Genomic DNA, 16,773 nt, shown 5'->3' with positions numbered 1-16,773 from the left:
GGTCAGGACAATACAAGAGTAAAACAATACAAGAATGTGGCACCAAGGGTAAGGTAGCGTCATGTAAACGGGAAATAAGTTGCGAAAGAGCTTTGATTGTTACTCTTGGTAGCGTGATGGGACTACTCATTCGGATATCTCAAGCAGAGGATAGAGGAGGAGAAGTTGTACAGAATGCAATGACTCTACTGAGCGAATTGTTGCATAGTCGTAGTGCGATGCAATTCGTACTCCGGGAGGTCGTCGAACCAGTCTGTCTCCGAATTGTAGCGGAAAGCATGGAACTCGACACCGTACGGTTTCTAAAGTACAATTAGCGTCAGTCAGTTTCAATAGCATGTTCAAGGCTTACAGGTTCGAGCATGTACAACATGCCAAGAGGGCAATCTAAATCTGCCACATTGTCTCGTGGGAGATTCTTAAAGTATGCGAGGAGAACTCGCGCGACCGATCGATGCGTGATGAGAAGAGCATGGTCAGTCATGCGTTCAAGTTCGACAATGACGGGTCGGAGGCGATTGATGACATCTAGGTATCCTTCACCTCCTGGGCCTGGATATCGATACGCCATCTTGTCCTGAACTCGAAGCTCAAACTCTGCCTTATGGTCCTCGCGGATCTGCTCATAAGTCATGCCCTCCATCTCCCCAGCATATAGTTCGTTCAGCATGCGCATTTGCTTGACTTCATAGAAGTCGTTCTCTTCGAAGTATTGGCCTGATTCAATGCTGCGCTTGAGCATGGATGTCCAGACACAAAAGTTTTTGGGCTGATCACGATGCTCGGTAGGACAATAATGAGGATTTGGCGGCGTATGGTCACCTGGATGCGGCGGAAAATGTGTATGAGCAATCTTATCCTCTTGTCGAATCTCCCATTCCGCTCGCTTGGCTTCGATAAATCTGGCCATGGCTTTAGAGTAGCGATGACCATTCTTGCTTAGTTCCGCATCACCTCCAATTTTACCACGGACATTGTCCATAGACTGCCCATGTCGAGTGATCCAGATCATCCGGGGAGCGAGATTGAAGTTAAGTAGGTAGTAGACAGTCTGAGAAGACAAGAACCCATTGATCTGATGCGAGATGACTTTGCGACCAACATCTATCATTTGAACATAGGGCATATTGTTCTTTTCCTCGTACTCGCCGAGTGGCACGTAAGTCTTCTCGTACATCGCGACTCTCTGTTTGAAATCTGCCAGCGCTGCAACAGGATCTTTGCCTTGGTAATCAGGCCCTGAAAGCTTCAAGCGCATGTTCGATTCTAGTAAATTTTCGTCCAGGCACAGACTTTCAAGGAACAGAACATTTAGTTCTGGTCCAGCGCGATCACGAATATACTGCATAACCCATTTCCTACGGGCTAGAGTACTATTTGTGGCATCAAAGATACCAACGGACCCTTCGTTGAAGATGTACTCTAGTAGTTCATCTAAAGTATCTTTGGCGGCTTGCTCACGAATAGCTGCGGCCTTGCTGTTCCCAGGGTCGAAGAAGTTCGCGGACTGATCCATAGAATCATTTTGAGAGTCATCAGCAATGACTTGAGAGGTGACGTAAGCCAATGGATTGTCTGGATCATGTGCTGGACTTGGAAGTGACAGTGTTTCCATTTGTTCAGCCATAGCCACACCATTTACCAGGATTGTGGCAGCGCGATGGACATCATCCATAGGAACATTGACATTAGGTATTGACATGGGGACTGACGAGGCTGATCGACTGAAAGAACCACCACTGGCGGCGATGCGTCGACGCTCTCCCACATTAAAGATGCGTGTGTTGTGCTGTTGCCAATTCAAATATCTGGTGATCTTCTTCGTGATATAGCTCTTTCCTCTAGCAGGCAGTCCGACCATAACAATGACAAGCTTGGATCCAATGTCTCGTTGCGATATCTTCCCATCTGGTGAGACTTTAGATTTAGTCAAGCCAGGGATGTCGAGAGTCGTAGGTCGAATGCGCGGAGTCGACGCGCCAGAGCCAGTCTTCAGCGCAGACCTATTTTGTTTGTCAGTATTGCACCGTGGCGTATGTCTTGACAATTTATCTCAGGGTTCGCTCACAGTTTGGGGCTTGGGGGAATCGATATCATAGGCGTATCCGTGAGCGCAGCACCAACGCCATCTTTGATCCCGAGTGGAGCTATGTTGTAGCTCTGTTGTCGTACAGGCTTGTAGGGAAGAGGTCGCGAGGGCTTTGAGTCTGGAAGAAGCGCCGGTGAGGAATGCGACACAGGTCGAACAGGTTGTGCTACAGTGGAGTCATAGGAAGCGTGAGGCTGGGCGGGTACTTCGGATTCCGTAATGAAAGGCGCAGAGGTAGGCGTAAGAAGCTTGCTCATTAAGACCGATTTGGCAACGGCAGAATGCTTGGAGGTTGTATAGGACCGTGATGTATGTTGTTGAGGATTATTATTGAGTCGAGGTGGAAGAAGAGTCACCTCGACAGGCTCCGGTTTGAGGAACGGCATTGTGGGCTAGGGCGCGCGTGGCACTGGCCGGATCTAAAGCAGCTGCAGCTGTGGGTCGCTTGGCTTGGGCCGGTGCCACAGCCCAGAACAGCGTGCGGATGGCTAGGTCCCGCGGCGAGGATTGCTGACTTGCACTGGAGCTGATGGCGGCAGATCGTGCGTGTATGCGGGCTTGTTCAACGATGAGTCGGAACAAGGCCGATCTCTGCAGACTACCACTGCCCATAGATATATACTCTCGAGAGTCGAGGCGCGGCGCACCGAAGTGTGACGCTGTGAATGGAAGAATGAATGAAGCTAAACAGGCGATGGTCCTTGGGCAGGCGTCTTTGGCAGACTGTTCCCCGGGTGCGATACGTAGGGCGGTACCTTGGTAATCGGTACCCTGGTACCTATTCCTTTCAGCGGGGCGGTTGACTTGGAACCTAGTGAATGGCCAAGCAGATTGGATTGGTGGGTGTTGCAGCGGAGCTCAGCGGAGCGTAGATTGATAGATACGATGTTACCGTGCTATATATATACGGTTCGCCCAACGGGAAATTGCGACGACTTTGGTAAATACGAGCGGCGGAGTGACAAGGTCGGACCAGTTTATAATAACAAGCTTAGAATGCTGCAAGGAAGACTCGATACGGGCAGTGTCTGAGAGTCACTGTTGAATCTGAGGTGAGGCAAAACGGCAGGAAGCAAGACTTCGGTGTGACTGCGCCAAGCTGATCGGTGGCACCTTTCAAGTGAATGGTCCTGGCCAGCGGAGAGATATCAGGTAGAGAGCGGATGTGAATGCTCCGCTGCGTCGCACTGCCAAGTATGGAGATAATGTCTAGTAATGCCTTGGGCAAACTGACTGGGCTGCGTGGACTGAAACGCGGGACTTTGGTCTCGCTGGCTGCAGTCGAGATGTTCTACAACTTCTGCTGGGGACAAAGAGCCCTCTTTGTATGTTAGGACTTCGCATTGTCAACAATCCCCGTCAAACCGCCGGGTCTACTACCACAATGGTGACCATTCACTTTAGGGATGTATAGCCAGGTTCTGCTGCCTTCTCCACACTGCACCCCCACGGACCATCATAACCCCGTCTGGTGCACGAGCTTCCACGTCTCCTATCAACGCCAATCATTTCTGCACGATGCTGCGCTCGTTCCAACTCAATCCAGGAAGGAGGTTTAAGTTTCGAGCCTTAGTGTGCTGATGTTTCTATTCCTGTACAAAGCACGAAGCTTGATCTGCGTTCTGGAGATGGAAGTGCTAGCCGGTCCATGACTTCATTCCTTTCGGGCCGCGTGTATAAGGCGCAGTGGTATACATAGTATCTCACCATCATAGGTAGTCTTATTGCTGCTGTTTCATACGGGTTCTTGGCTTTCTTGTGGTGACAATCGTAGTAGATGCTTTGAGCCTAAGATTCCGACACATTGCGAGCATCCACTCGAACGTAAATTACGCAGCCAAGCGGCCAAGATCTTGTAACTATGCACCTCTGCATTCGCCATAGCCAGACACACCACAGTGCGACTGTCGGGCAGCAAAACAGCTTCGCAGGAACGCGGCCTTTCTTTACTGCTTGAGCTTCAGGATCAATACCAGGAGTGACACGTAGGCTCCCACGCTGATTGCTGTGAGGATGGACACGATATTGCCACTTGTTCTCAGCTTCTTCCGGTGCAGACCGTCGTCTCCAACTTCCGAGAAGAACTGCTTGTTCCCGTGCTGCCGACGGAACAGGCTGGTGAAGAGTATACCAGCACCATACACGGCAAAAAGCGCTCCTATAGAGTAGAACTCGGCTGTAAAAACCTTGAGCACGATGAGCGCGAACGAGAATTGGCCGAGAGCCGTTCGAATGTAGGCGCCTTCAAAAGTACGCTGAGCAGCTCTTATCTCAACGAGCTCCTCAGGAGTCAGAATGACGGAGCGAGCTCGATGGAGTCGCAAGTGATAACGATCCTGAGCCCTTCGTCCCTGCAGATCGGATGAGCATTTCACAATAAAGCCTTCAGTTCGGGTCCTCCCGCGAACAAGCTCACCTCAAACATTGCGCCGCAGTCTACGGGCGAAGTGCTACCAAACCCATAGAACTGCTCATTCGATGTTGTATCAGGATCAGGGGAGAGGCCAAGCGAGAGTGGAGTGGGATTGTTGAAGCTTGGTCAATTCAGATATGAAGCAATAGTAAACGCCAACTGTATTCACCAGTTTGAGCGGGATGAGACAATCTTGTTTGCGTGGAGATTGCCAGTGTCGAAGGAACTTCGGATGGTTTGCTGATGGTAACTGACGCAGATGAAGCTGACGGAGGGAGTGAGACGATGATTCACTACAGAGCCGTCATTGATACAGTTGTTCATCCCGTCATTACATTGTTTGGCTTACCTCCGTGCCGACAAGGAGGAAGCTGGGTTGGTCATCTGACGACGTACGTGTGGGGCAGAGCTAAGCTCGTAGTTCAACCTCGTAGCGACGGCCACGAACGCGTGATATTCAACCGTGGAGAAGTCTTCACTCATACTTGAGATATTCATGGGCTACAATAATGCGACAACAACACCACGAGCTCAGCAGTCCTATAGCGCACAACGTGATTGTAATATGCTTCGTTGGGGCTGCATGTTGCTGGCGCTGTTCCGGCCTGTAATGCACGCAGGACCCCCCCCCTACACCCCTAGGTAGGGAGGGGTCTGATGGAGGGAGCCAACGACTTCCACATCTCTCGCCCATCGCTAATTCATCACCGTACGTTTACAGTTCAGTCGTCCATCTCGGTATCAAACCTCGCATGTTAGAATAGCTGGCATCGAGCTTTTCAGCGTGTACAGGCCTGAAACATTGTTCGTATACTCAAGCGTAAGATCGCTGGCAAAACGATCAGACTCATATTCAGGTACGCTAGCCAATACACACTGACAGCAAACCAGCCTCAAGTCTGTGTGCAAACGTCTCGCTAGTAGCTAACACATCACTCAGAAATACTAAGTGCTGAGCTGCTTTGAGGACGCATCATTGCGCGTATATTACACGGGATCTGCAAGCTTTTCAAAGCTGTAGGTCGTAGATCGACCTCTCGATTCGTCTTCCCATTGCCATATCACAAATCTCCTTTTGCAATTATGCCGTCCAGTAAAGCATCCTCGGGCGTAAAGAGCGACCTTAAGTCAGCAGCAACGTCTTCAAACGCGTCCTCGGGTACGAAGCGCAAACGCATTCCCGCCATAAAGTTCTATGCAGTCCGCACTGGCTTGAAACCTGGTGTCTATCATAGTTGGTCCGACTGCCAAGATCAGATCAAGGGCTTCAAAGGTGCTGCCTGTGGGTTACTCCGACTTTATGAATTCTTAGGGTCTAATGTGGGACTACAGTCAAATCATTCCCTACCCTTACAGAAGCGGAGGCCTTCGTCAAAGCTACGTCCCCTCCGAAAACACCCCAAGCGCAGAAATTCTATGCAGTCCAAAGTGGACGGGTACCTGGGGTGTACACAGATTGGGGGGAAGCCTCCCAGCAGATCACTGGCTGGACTAAACCAAAACATAAGGGTTTTACAACAAGAGCTGAAGCGGAAGCATTCGTAGCAGCGGGACCAAACGCGGGTGGGCCAGTGTCCAATGTATCTGTAGAACTCGACAACCCCGCCCCCGATGCAGTAGCGACTCCTCCCCCGACTAAGAGGCAGAAGAAGACGTCCACGCAAGTGCTACTGAAAACCGATAGTGCCGAAGATGAAGCCGGAGCTGGTACCTTGCCTTCGGATGCAGAAGATGGTTTCGACGATCGCATCATTCTCAACCCAGACAATGGCAAGGTTGTGTACAAGACTGAGGCCCAGCGAACCGCCACGAAGCTCCACCCGACTGGAAACCTCAAAGATCCAGAAAAATACATGAAGATATATACTGATGGCAGTTCACTCGGGAACCAGAATAAGAATGCATGTGCTGGAGTTGGTGTGTTCTTCGGACCTAGTGATTCTCGGTACGTTTGGGCGCTCGTCACCACACCCTCCTAACTAACAGACCTAGTAGAAACGTTTCAGAGCCACTCGCTGGTCCACGCCAGACGAACCAGCGTGCGGAACTGACGGCGATACAACGCGCCCTTGACATAGCTCCGATTGATCGACCAGTGGAGATTATAACGGACAGCAACTATTCTATCAATTGTGTTACCGTTTGGTTTCAGAAATGGCGTGAGAACAATTGGATCAACTCTTCGAGAAAACCTGTTGAGAACAAGGATCTCATCGAGGCCATCGTAACTAAGATTGAGATGAGAGAGCAGCATTGCAGAGTAGGCACCAAGTTTACTTGGGTAAAAGGCCATTCTAGTGATCCTGGCAATGTCGCAGCGGATCATCTAGCAGTCAACGGTGCTAGACTGGCCTTGGGTCAGCGAGGTTCAAGTTAAGCAAAGCAAATATTTCAAGATTCAGCTCTGCATATGTTACAGTCAGAAGAAACCCCTTGATGTGACTTCGATGTAAAGACTTCGTGCTCGCAAACCACTTACGTCTAATGGTCGCAGAGAATGCCCAATATGAGGTACCACATCTGCTATATGAGAGAGTGTATTTTATCGAACATCATAACTTTCTATGCGTTACGTGCTGCAATCTCACTGCCCTTCACGCAGGTATATACAGTCAATTATGACGTTCAAAGATCCATGAATCTGAATGAGGTCGATTGAGTATCAATAAATTACGTTTAGGTATTTAGCTGTCCCCGCACTAGACCGCTTTAGACGATCTGCTGCCAAAACACGTCAAGCTCACAGCGCGCATAATAAACGTCGGTAGCATGACTTGACTTTACGATATATGTTCAGCTTCGCGCGGCGCGCGCAACTGTCCCAATCGACTCTGTAGCTCCATGGTCTAGCTCAAAATGTCCTCATTTTCTCGAAATCCTCCTGGCCATGATCGAAAGCCATCTGCCACCACTGGCTCGACGCGACAGCGGGGCGCGCAATCGACCCTGGAAACACGGAACAGCATACGGACTACCAAAGAATCTGCAACTGCATCAGTTGCGGAACGTAGGACAGAACGTAGTCAAGTTACGACAACCAGGCAGACAGTCGCAGTCCGTACCGCTCGAAGTCCTCTCAAGCCGGCCAACGACAATCGCCCAAATGCGAGAAAGAGCAAGGACATGGGGAAGCCATCTAAGCTTGTGGATCCAATTTCGATGTCTACACAGACACATGAAGAAGAACCCATGGGTATAATAGAATCCTCTCCGCTACATATACAAGATGTTAATGCTATGTAAGCTCTACCGTGGGACCCCAAGGTATCTATTATCCCGCATAATTCTGCTCCCCTCGGCGCTCGAATATCTATACCTCCCTTAGCATCCACGGCGCCCTCAAATCTAGCGCCTCAACCACTGAGCGAGCTCTCTTCGGACAAGCAAGAATCTGTGATCATTGGAGACTTACTGTTTGTTTTCATGGGATTTGAAGGAGAGTACGTACGATTTGCGGACTCATACGATCCAGCAAATGAGACGGAACGATTGTGGGGCCCTTCATTTACAATACTACCTGGGCTGGACCCTAGCCTCCGAGACCTCACTATGTCAATGCTGAAAATGGCAACCCATTATGTTGCAGTAGAAGCATTCATTGAGGTTCAAAGTCGAGAGGAGTATGGAGCTGTGAGCCACGCCTTGTGTGCTGCAGTACGCAAACTTTTAAAAGACTACCTTGTTTTGATGGCGCAACTCGAGCACCAAATGATGACGAATGCTACCTTCACCCTTCATTTACTGAATTTGCACACGAAGCCCACGAGCCACATGCTTTTCCAGTTGTATACCCTAGGAATTGAGTTGCTGAAAGCCAATTCCATTCTAGAAGACGATGACTCTGATGGTTCAATCGATGAGACCGACGACCTACAAAATATCCTTGAAACGTTGAAAGAAGGTGGAACTATTGGAGACACACTCCCTGGCAGGAAAGTCTGTAAAGGAGGCAATGCTCTTGGCTTGATAACAAAAAGGCTTGCTGCAATGTCTGGTGATCCGGCAGCCAAAACACTATTGACTACCCTATTACGGGAGGCCAGTCGTCCTTACATGGTGATGCTTAACGAATGGCTACACCATGGAGGTATCAAAGATCCACATGCCGAGTTCCTCGTCAAGGAGCAGAAGAGTATCAAGCGAGAACGCTTAGACCAAGACTATACTGATGAATACTGGGAGAAACGGTACACCCTCAGGGACAACCTCATACCTCCCCAGTTAGAAACTGTCAAAGATAAGGTGCTACTGGCAGGAAAATACCTCAACGTTGTCCGCGAATGTGGCGGCGTCGACGTTAGCAAGGTAGTAGAGGACGTACCAACGAGCTTTGACGATCCTCGATTCCTTGAGAATGTCAATTCGGCCTACACCTACGCTAATTCTGAACTACTGACTCTTCTTTTGACGACTCACGCTCTTCCGGCACGATTACGCTCACTCAAACATTACTTCTTCCTCGATCGTTCCGATTTCTTCTCCTATTTCCTTGAACTTAGCAACTCTGAGCTACGGAAACAAGCCAAGCTAGTTAATATTGGAAAGCTACAATCTTTACTTGACATTGTTGTTCGTCAGCCCGGTAGTGTCGCTGCCGAGGACCCGTTCAAAGAAGATGTCAAAGTCGCCATCAATGAAGTCAGCCTTGCTAATTGGCTTATGAAGATCGTGAATGTCACTGGTTTAGACCAAGATGGCCCCAACGGCAGCATTTCAAACTATCTCACACCGGCAACGCAACCTGCCATTACCGACGACAAAGACCTCACTGGCTACGACGCCCTCGTCTTCGACTATGCCATGCCATTTCCCCTTTCTCTTGTTGTTAGCCGTGTCACTCTCACCCGCTACCAACTCTTGTTTCGCTACCTCCTGTCTCTTCGCCATCTCGAAACCCTCCTCGCAAATAGCTGGACTGAGCATAGTAAAGGTCGCGCCTGGAAACACCGTAGCAAGGACCCGCGGATTGAGGCATGGAAAAGACGCGCATGGACACTACGCGCTCGCATGTTGATCTTCATCCAGCAGTTGCTCTACTACTGTACATCCGAGGTCATCGAACCGAACTGGGAGAAACTTACGGACCGCCTCGCGGTACCTGATGTGGCAGAGCACAACACGGCCGGCAATCGGCCTATCCAGCCGAAGAGAACCGTTGATGAGTTAATGCAGGACCACGTCGATTTTCTAGCTACGTGTCTCAAGGAGTGTATGCTTACCAATGCTAAACTCCTCAAGGTACGTCCCCTACCTCTCACACCCCTATTCTGCTGAGCCACAAGATCTAACAACGCCCAGGTCAACTCCAAGATCCTTGCAACTTGCAATCTCTTCGCACACTTCACCTCTTCGCTCTCGAAATACCTCATCCAAGCCGACCCAGAACTTCTCGCCGCCGAATCCAAGAAACCCATCGACTCGAAGAGTAAAACTGCACCAATTGCGTACGACCCAAATAGAGTGGAGAAGATGTTTGAGGTGCTGAAGAAGTACGAGGAAAACTTTAGTAGACATCTTAAAATCATGCTTGATACGCTGAATTACCTTGCGGCTACGGAAACGGTGGTATTTTTAAGTCTGTGTGCGAGGTTGAGTACGGCCAGTGATGGGGTTTGGGGGGAGGGCTTTTGAGTCAACATTCTCGGTCTGGTATATCGAGACGAGCATGCAGGGCGTCTGGTGTCTGGCGTGCATGCATACTCGCTGAAGAACCTCTACGGGAAGTCATGTGAATGAATATGCATAGATCGATGTACTGCTTTTGAAGACCTGTATCGCTCTATACAGGATATACCCCGTAAAATTTGGATTCTGCACATGCTGAACTATGCCACATTCGCTCGAATCTCGTGAACGTCATTGTTCGATAGACCTATACTTCAGACCACCGTCCCTATTACATTTACACTTCCCCTTCCCATAACCATCAACCTGTAATGACCCAATAAGCTCTATGTCTTTCGGAGACGTGCACCTTTGACCGCTGTTTTGCCAGACTTGTAGAAAGCCCGCGTCTCCACGATTCCAGAAGCGTCCATGAAGTCTGATAAAGAGTTGTACCCAAGGATCCGAAAGTCAATCTCAGGCGAGTTCTGCTTTAGATAACCGCCTATTCTTGCCAGGTTTACATAGTCGCCTTCGTAAAGAGGAGTGTTTGTGATGGCTGCCCTGAGTGCGGAAAGTGTCGCAGCGTCAAAATGTGGATTAGGTGAGTTTGGCGACACCCGAGGAAGTGCTGCCTTGGAAGGAGCTGCGGGCTGGATTAACTCTGGGTGCACGTCACGAGGAGTGAGAGAGTGGGAGATGCTGGATACCGCCGGGGGAGCGGGAGCTGGATTCTGTGGTGGCTGCCTATCGCGACTATTAGAACCCGATACAATGTTTGATTCTGAGATTGGAGTTGGTACAGAGGGCCGACGGCGAGGATCTCGAGCCACGTCGTACGCTGTGCCACCCATTTGAATATCTCCATCTGCATCCAGCGTCGTCTGTTGTGGAGCATTGCTTGGCCCCCCTCGAGAGCCCGCAAGAACTTGTACTGGTTTTGGTGGCACCGAAGTCGCCGATGCATCTGAGCCACGCGGGGGCACTGCAGAGCCAGTATGAGCTTCTCGATCTAATGTTGGACTTGGCGCTACATATGTAGCTGGTGACCCTATGGGCTGTGTTGGGGTGTTTGCGGACGAGGACTCATACGGATGCTGCTGTGCGGTTTGTACGGTAGGCCTGCGACGTGGATCTTGCGTTATTTCGGTAGGTGGTTTCCCCATGGGCGAAGTCCCTTCGGAATTCGGCCTTATGATACTTGATTGTGCTCCGCCACTGTTCAGTGCGCCTTCTATGGAAGAATCCACATTTCGAGGGGATATCGGTGCCTGTCGCTTTCGGCGCGGATCCTGGGTCTTTTCCACAGATGATTGTGCCGTGTTCGAAATGAGCGGCGGAATAGGTCGCGGAGAAGTGACGCTAAGGTGGGAAGGATCGTCTTCCCTTACGTCTAGTTCCACTGCCCGTGGAGTATCTTTTTCGCGTCTTCCATCTGAGATTAGTGGGGAGGGCATTCCGGTGCTCGATATAGGGCTATGTGTGAGTCCCAAAGTTGAGCGGATTTCTCCTGGAGATTTAGATTTAGGGAACCTATGGAGATGATCCCGGCGCGGATCTCGCGACCTGTCGACAGGGGACGAGATAGTGTTGGTGCCATACGGCGATGGAAGAGGTAGCGATGGTCTGCGAGACGGCTCTGGGTGCCTTGGGTCTGTGATAGTAGTAGCGACTGTGTTTGTTGTGCTCGAGCGACGCGGCAGTGCTGAGGCTGAGGGCTTCGTACTTATTTTTGGCTGTGATGCACGTCTCTTTGCAGGTACGATAGAGCTAAGAGGTATGCCGCAAAAACCTGAGACAGCATGAAGATGAGGTACGGCGATATCGTTATATCTTTTAAGAAGTTCCAGCGTCAGATCGATGTCTTTTGCAAAGTTCTCTATAGGCTCTGGAGGGAGGGCTATAGGAATGCCGGAGCCCTGGTATGGGGTGTTAATGGAGGACGAGAACCTCTCATCGGCCGCTTCTCTGCTTGCAGCAGTGGAGGGTGGCTGAGAATCCCTTTCCGGAGATACTATAACTGCCAACTGAGCGCTGAGAGGTGTCAATCGTTGTGCGAAAGTGTTGTGAGTGGCCTTCGTACCGAACGAGATCCTGATGCTTCTTGACTGAGAGGATTGTGTCTCGAGCCCTTTCAGTGGGGTCTATGGGTGGGTCATTTATGGCGAAACTGTATATATGTTCAACGATACCCCTACAAAGAACATGGGACTGAATCTACCAGGACGTGGGTACCAGTGCTGCCTTACTCATTAACTTCTGTGCCAACGTTAGCTAGCTATACTGGGGTCAAATTGGTCCTCAAATCTGACTCTGAGTGGATCCGACGTAGGAGGGACAGAAGGAAGTGACATCGTTCCCATTGACGCTAATTTTTTGTTTAGAACATGCGTCGAGGTCCATTCGAAGTTTTCGAGGTGTGGTGAGAATGACGAAGATTGGCTAGATCAGGGTGCGGGAGAGCTGTGTTTGCGTCATGAAGAATTCTTGGCACAATACATTAAGGTAGACAGCAAACATTTATTCATCTTCCCATGGCACATCTTTTTGCTCAAATCCTGACTTATGTATCGTGAAGCTGTAGGTATAACAAATGCCTTCATGTGGAAAGGCGCGAATAATGCATCCGGATATAGAACCGCAAAGTCAAGCTCAATTGCGGGTCCAGTTTCAGGATGGATAAGGTCAAAGCTCAGTCTACGTCACAGGGACAGATATTATCACCTCCATTCAGGCATGGTACATGTCAGATCGAATCGGACATCGCAGACCCATACTTTGCACGACAAAACATATACGGCGCGGAGTAAGCTCTGTCGTGTTACCTGGGCGGAATCTACGTACCCCGTAGAAATGATGATGACAATGACGCCGATAATGATGCCAATGCTGTCACGACTGCTAGATTTCCCGACAATGATCGAGTGTACTGACATCACGACTCTGTAAAAATGCGGTATATACAAAGTTCGTGGCTGCCCAACGCAGTAACGTTCATGTGTTAAATTTCATAATTGTTGAATGTCTCTCTTCATTCGAACGTACCGCCATACTATCTTTTCGATTCAAAGATCACCCATACGATTTTCGACAAGAACGTTCACGATGAATGCGATCAAAACTACACTCGCAGAGAATCTCGGCGGAATCGCTGGGTCTTTCGCACCTCAATCTGGCAAATTCAGCCTGGAAGAGGTACCACAGCTAGACGGCAAAGTCGCCCTGGTCACCGGCGGCTCTGAGGGCATTGGCTACGGCTGCACCCATACTCTTCTCTCAAAGAACGTCTCCAAACTGTTCATCATCTCATTATCAAAAGACATCGCCGACGATGCCATCAACGCCATCAGAGAAGAAATGGGCGAAGCTTCCGCGAAGAAAGTTAGGTGGCTCTCATGCGACCTGTCCGACTGGAATGCAACCGGCAAGATCGCACAACAGATAGCAGGAGAAACAGACAGACTCGACATCCTGATCAACGGCGCAGCCAGAGGTATCATGAGCTACCAGGAAGCGCCCACCAATGGTATCGATCAGCACCTTGCAACAAACCATTTTGGCCATGTTGTTCTCACAAGCCATCTCCTACCGCTTCTGGAGAAGACTGCTGATGCAGGCAACACGGTCCGTGTCGTATGCATCTCGTCCAACCTTCACGAGAGTACACCAAAGGAGACACAATTCGCTTCGATCGAGGAGATCAATAAGGATTATGGTCCAAATGCGCAATATGCACGCAGCAAGCTTGCCAACTTACTGTATGCGAAATATCTCGCTCGCCATGCTTCATCTGCGCACCCGAATCTGCTCGTAAACGCTATACATCCGGGCATTGTCGAGACACGTCAGACGTCCGAGCACATTCTCGAGGCATACCCACTCGGCGGCTACGCGATGAAGTACGGCATGGCGCTCTTCAAGAAGACGCAATTCGAGGGTTGCGTCAGCACCATGTTCGCTGCAACTACGACAACCAACACGGGTCAGTATATCTGCCCGCCAGCAATCGTGGAGAAGGGCAGCGATAAGGCGAACGATATGGAGCTGATGGAGCAGTTGATGAAGATTACGAAGGAGATCGTCGAGCAGAAGACGGGTGCGGAGGAGAAAGGATGCCCTATGAGAGCTGCTTAGATATCCTTAACCTAGCTAGTGGTGATCAAATAATGAAGAACAGATGCCCGGTCAAGTGGTCAATTCGAACCTGTGTAAGATATTGTGAAGTTGTATTCTTGAAGCCATGGAGATGTAAGTGCATCCGCCAACCAATCACACCCCTCCTGAAAGCCGCGCTCAGCCACTAGTCCGCATCCGCCATCTTTCTTCAAATCTCATCATACCCAAGCACGCCCAATTCCCTCTCCCCAATCCACACCCACAACCGTCACAATGCCTGTCAGCGTACGCTAATCCCTCCCCGGCTATCTCTACATCCTCAATTACATACTTACGATGGCTATAGGAATCCTCCGCCCGCCTTAGCACCGGCTTCACCGGCAAAGGCGGCCTGCAACCCTGGTCGGTGCGCGAGCCGTACACGGCGTACAAGAGTCCCTATGGACCACAGTGAGTGCTCTCCTCCGACTGGATATAACCCAGAGAGCAAGAAGGAAGAATCAGAATATCAGGGAAAGAGTGGGCATGAAGGAAGGACGCAAGGACGGAATGTAGCGCAGAAGAGAACAGTTTGACGCACGACCGAAGATGACATCCATCTGGGCGAGCATGAAGGCTAACGGACATGCGATACAGATACAAGGCTGTGAAGCAATTCCACGGCATCAGCTTCGGCCGCGCGGCGCGATTGTATGTCCCCGACTCCTCCAACTGTAAATGAAGCTAACGGAGTGTACACAGTGGCATTACCGCAGCCGGCTTCGGTGGTGTAGCAGGCTTCGCCGCGCTCTTCATGTTCGCCGAGCTCCCACGCGTAGCAAAGGATATTATGCAGCCGATTCCCATTCTTGGCTCTTTCTTCACCAAGGAGATTGCGCCTGAGGACAACCCTTTCTAAATGGCTCGAGAAGCTTATGGAGTAGACGGGAAGTGCGTCGGGAGGAGAGCACCATGGACGAACTGTACATTACCGGCCAAAAAGTCCGTTGGTTGTAGATCCGGGTGGTAATGCTTATAGATTGGCTGGCTTGTGAGATAACATGATCGAGCGTAGCGAAACTTTCATTTGTCGTTTCAATAACGCATACGTGATGCTGTTCGTAAATCTGCGTCATGTTTTCCTTTGGCCAATGCTACTATGCTTGCTGTAATGACCTGTCTATGATACATTCAACCGTCGCATTACCTGGCCGTCTAATTCGTCGGTAACCTGCCCACCACCTCGGCCATCTCGTCGTCCGTGTAAATCCTGAATCCTTTGTCCTTCGTCACGCTGGCCAGCTGCACGTTCTTCGAATCCAGCTTCTCCTCCATCACCTGCTTCAGGGTCTTGAGTGTCAGGATTTCGGCCTCCGACAATGTAAGGGACTTGTGAAATTCGTTCTGGAGCTCAGCTTGGGCACCCTCACTACCGGAGCCAATAGCTTTGGCGTCATAACGATAGAATGTGCCCGAAGGCTCAGCGTGGTACCTTTCAGCCCGATGTTAGTGTGTCGACTCTTCGGACATGGCGCGGCCATGTCGGTGGTTTTCAAGACTCACAGCGACGGCCCATCTTCATCGAACCCCGCAATCAACAGGGCCACTCCGAATGGTCTACTCATAATGCTCTCCTCGCCATCCGCACCCTCACCAAACCGTAAAGCCAAATCACATATCGCCTGTGTACAACTCTCAACTCGCAATGGCTCCGCGTAATGGAAGGCGTGGTTCTGAGATTCAACGCGTGCATGTTCGACCATGCTGCGCGCATCAGCTTGTAGTCCTGACATGGCGCATCCGATGTGACGGTCGATCTCGACTATCTTCTCCACTGAAGAGGTTTCGAGGAGGGTGGATGTTACGCGTTTTTCAACGCCGAGTATTACGCCTTCGCCAGTAGCAACCTGATCGTATGAGCATCTAGACCATAAGTATATTAGCAAGCCGGGTATAACGTACACCTATGGCGGTGGATCCAAGCTTTATGGCTTCAAGGGAGTATTCGACTTGGAAGAGACGGCCTTCGGGAGAGAAGGTGCTGTTGACTGTTAGCCCACGAACGATGCGTACCCTGTGCTCGACTTACTTGATCCCACGATCTAGAGAGGTAGGATGTGAGCATTGATGTTACATCCAAGTCTACTCCGTAGCTTACCATATTCGCTTCGCGAGATGAACTATGATGATTAGCATGGCACTTGTCGTGAGCGAGTGCAAGGCATACGACGTACCATCTTCAATCTTTGTGTGAGGGACGAGTTAATGGGAGAAGTGAGTCAAGGGAACTGGGAAGATTTGGACAAAGTGGGAGGCAGAGAGGTGTAGTCGGGAGCCTTGGTGGTTGTCTGGAGCTGTTGGAGCTCCAGGCAGTGGACTCGGAACCTTGCTGATGCGGCGAAGAGGCTTAGTCATCGGCCAAAACACCGTGTGCCAGGACACTTATCACTGGCAGACTGCCAAATACATATTTCTCGACCATATTTCCTGGTTCCCGTGTACTTCCTAAGACTAGTTCTGGGTCTCTTCTTGATACATGTGACATGATATAGTGAGGTTGAGCATGAGCTCA

The 16,773-nt window shown here is 50.3% G+C and overlaps 9 protein-coding genes across 9 annotated transcripts; 5 read left to right on the top strand and 4 right to left on the bottom strand.

Annotated features, from left to right (window-relative positions):
• Positions 1–185: 185 nt before the first annotated feature.
• EJ05DRAFT_503124 (bifunctional 6-phosphofructo-2-kinase/fructose-2,6-bisphosphate 2-phosphatase) lies at positions 186–2,475 on the bottom strand (the record flags this gene model as incomplete). The annotated part of the gene is made up of 3 exons (XM_033747373.1): positions 186–302; positions 353–2,003; positions 2,069–2,475. The coding sequence occupies 3 exons, from the start codon at positions 2,473–2,475 to the stop codon at positions 186–188; spliced, it is 2,175 nt and encodes a 724-aa protein (XP_033598118.1).
• A 1,560-nt stretch (positions 2,476–4,035) lies between these two features.
• EJ05DRAFT_503123 (uncharacterized protein) lies at positions 4,036–4,985 on the bottom strand (the record flags this gene model as incomplete). Its single annotated transcript, XM_033747372.1, has 4 exons — positions 4,036–4,440; positions 4,506–4,623; positions 4,672–4,767; positions 4,852–4,985. 4 exons carry the CDS (start codon positions 4,983–4,985, stop codon positions 4,036–4,038), a joined length of 753 nt encoding a protein of 250 aa, XP_033598117.1.
• A 364-nt stretch (positions 4,986–5,349) lies between these two features.
• EJ05DRAFT_111369 (ribonuclease H-like protein) lies at positions 5,350–7,147 on the top strand. Its single transcript, XM_033738997.1, has 4 exons — positions 5,350–5,359; positions 5,443–5,775; positions 5,835–6,447; positions 6,498–7,147. Exons 2-4 carry the CDS (start codon positions 5,586–5,588, stop codon positions 6,877–6,879), a joined length of 1,185 nt encoding a protein of 394 aa, XP_033598116.1. The 5' UTR covers positions 5,350–5,359; positions 5,443–5,585; the 3' UTR covers positions 6,880–7,147.
• A 123-nt stretch (positions 7,148–7,270) lies between these two features.
• On the top strand, positions 7,271–7,805 carry EJ05DRAFT_478627 (uncharacterized protein). The gene has a single exon (XM_033744499.1). It carries the CDS (start codon positions 7,359–7,361, stop codon positions 7,743–7,745), a length of 387 nt encoding a protein of 128 aa, XP_033598115.1. The 5' UTR covers positions 7,271–7,358; the 3' UTR covers positions 7,746–7,805.
• Positions 7,806–7,925: 120 nt separating this feature from the next.
• Positions 7,926–10,133, top strand: EJ05DRAFT_494061 (uncharacterized protein; the record flags this gene model as incomplete). The annotated part of the gene is made up of 2 exons (XM_033746162.1): positions 7,926–9,740; positions 9,801–10,133. The coding sequence occupies 2 exons, from the start codon at positions 7,926–7,928 to the stop codon at positions 10,131–10,133; spliced, it is 2,148 nt and encodes a 715-aa protein (XP_033598114.1).
• Positions 10,134–10,453: 320 nt separating this feature from the next.
• EJ05DRAFT_488392 (uncharacterized protein) lies at positions 10,454–12,359 on the bottom strand (the record flags this gene model as incomplete). The annotated part of the gene is made up of 3 exons (XM_033745705.1): positions 10,454–12,140; positions 12,190–12,276; positions 12,328–12,359. 3 exons carry the CDS (start codon positions 12,357–12,359, stop codon positions 10,454–10,456), a joined length of 1,806 nt encoding a protein of 601 aa, XP_033598113.1.
• Positions 12,360–13,211: 852 nt separating this feature from the next.
• EJ05DRAFT_503119 (NAD(P)-binding protein) lies at positions 13,212–14,240 on the top strand (the record flags this gene model as incomplete). Its single annotated transcript, XM_033747371.1, has 1 exon — positions 13,212–14,240. One exon carries the CDS (start codon positions 13,212–13,214, stop codon positions 14,238–14,240), a length of 1,029 nt encoding a protein of 342 aa, XP_033598112.1.
• Positions 14,241–14,478: 238 nt separating this feature from the next.
• Positions 14,479–15,120, top strand: EJ05DRAFT_513143 (uncharacterized protein; the record flags this gene model as incomplete). The annotated part of the gene is made up of 4 exons (XM_033748405.1): positions 14,479–14,507; positions 14,569–14,672; positions 14,859–14,912; positions 14,964–15,120. Exons 1-4 carry the CDS (start codon positions 14,496–14,498, stop codon positions 15,118–15,120), a joined length of 327 nt encoding a protein of 108 aa, XP_033598111.1. The 5' UTR covers positions 14,479–14,495.
• Positions 15,121–15,220: 100 nt separating this feature from the next.
• On the bottom strand, positions 15,221–16,526 carry EJ05DRAFT_455522 (proteasome subunit alpha type-5). The gene is made up of 6 exons (XM_033742476.1): positions 16,436–16,526; positions 16,360–16,381; positions 16,291–16,303; positions 16,164–16,242; positions 15,765–16,108; positions 15,221–15,693 (listed from the first exon to the last, which is right to left on the bottom strand). The coding sequence occupies exons 1-6, from the start codon at positions 16,436–16,438 to the stop codon at positions 15,417–15,419; spliced, it is 738 nt and encodes a 245-aa protein (XP_033598110.1). The 5' UTR covers positions 16,439–16,526; the 3' UTR covers positions 15,221–15,416.
• Between the last annotated feature and the right edge of the window lie 247 nt (positions 16,527–16,773).

This window comes from Pseudovirgaria hyperparasitica (assembly GCF_010093815.1).
Source record: "Pseudovirgaria hyperparasitica strain CBS 121739 unplaced genomic scaffold EJ05scaffold_13, whole genome shotgun sequence".
NCBI lineage: Eukaryota > Fungi > Ascomycota > Dothideomycetes > Acrospermales > Acrospermaceae > Pseudovirgaria > Pseudovirgaria hyperparasitica.
The sequence above is the reverse complement of the archived record's forward strand: the minus strand, read 5'-3'. Positions and strand labels throughout refer to the sequence as shown.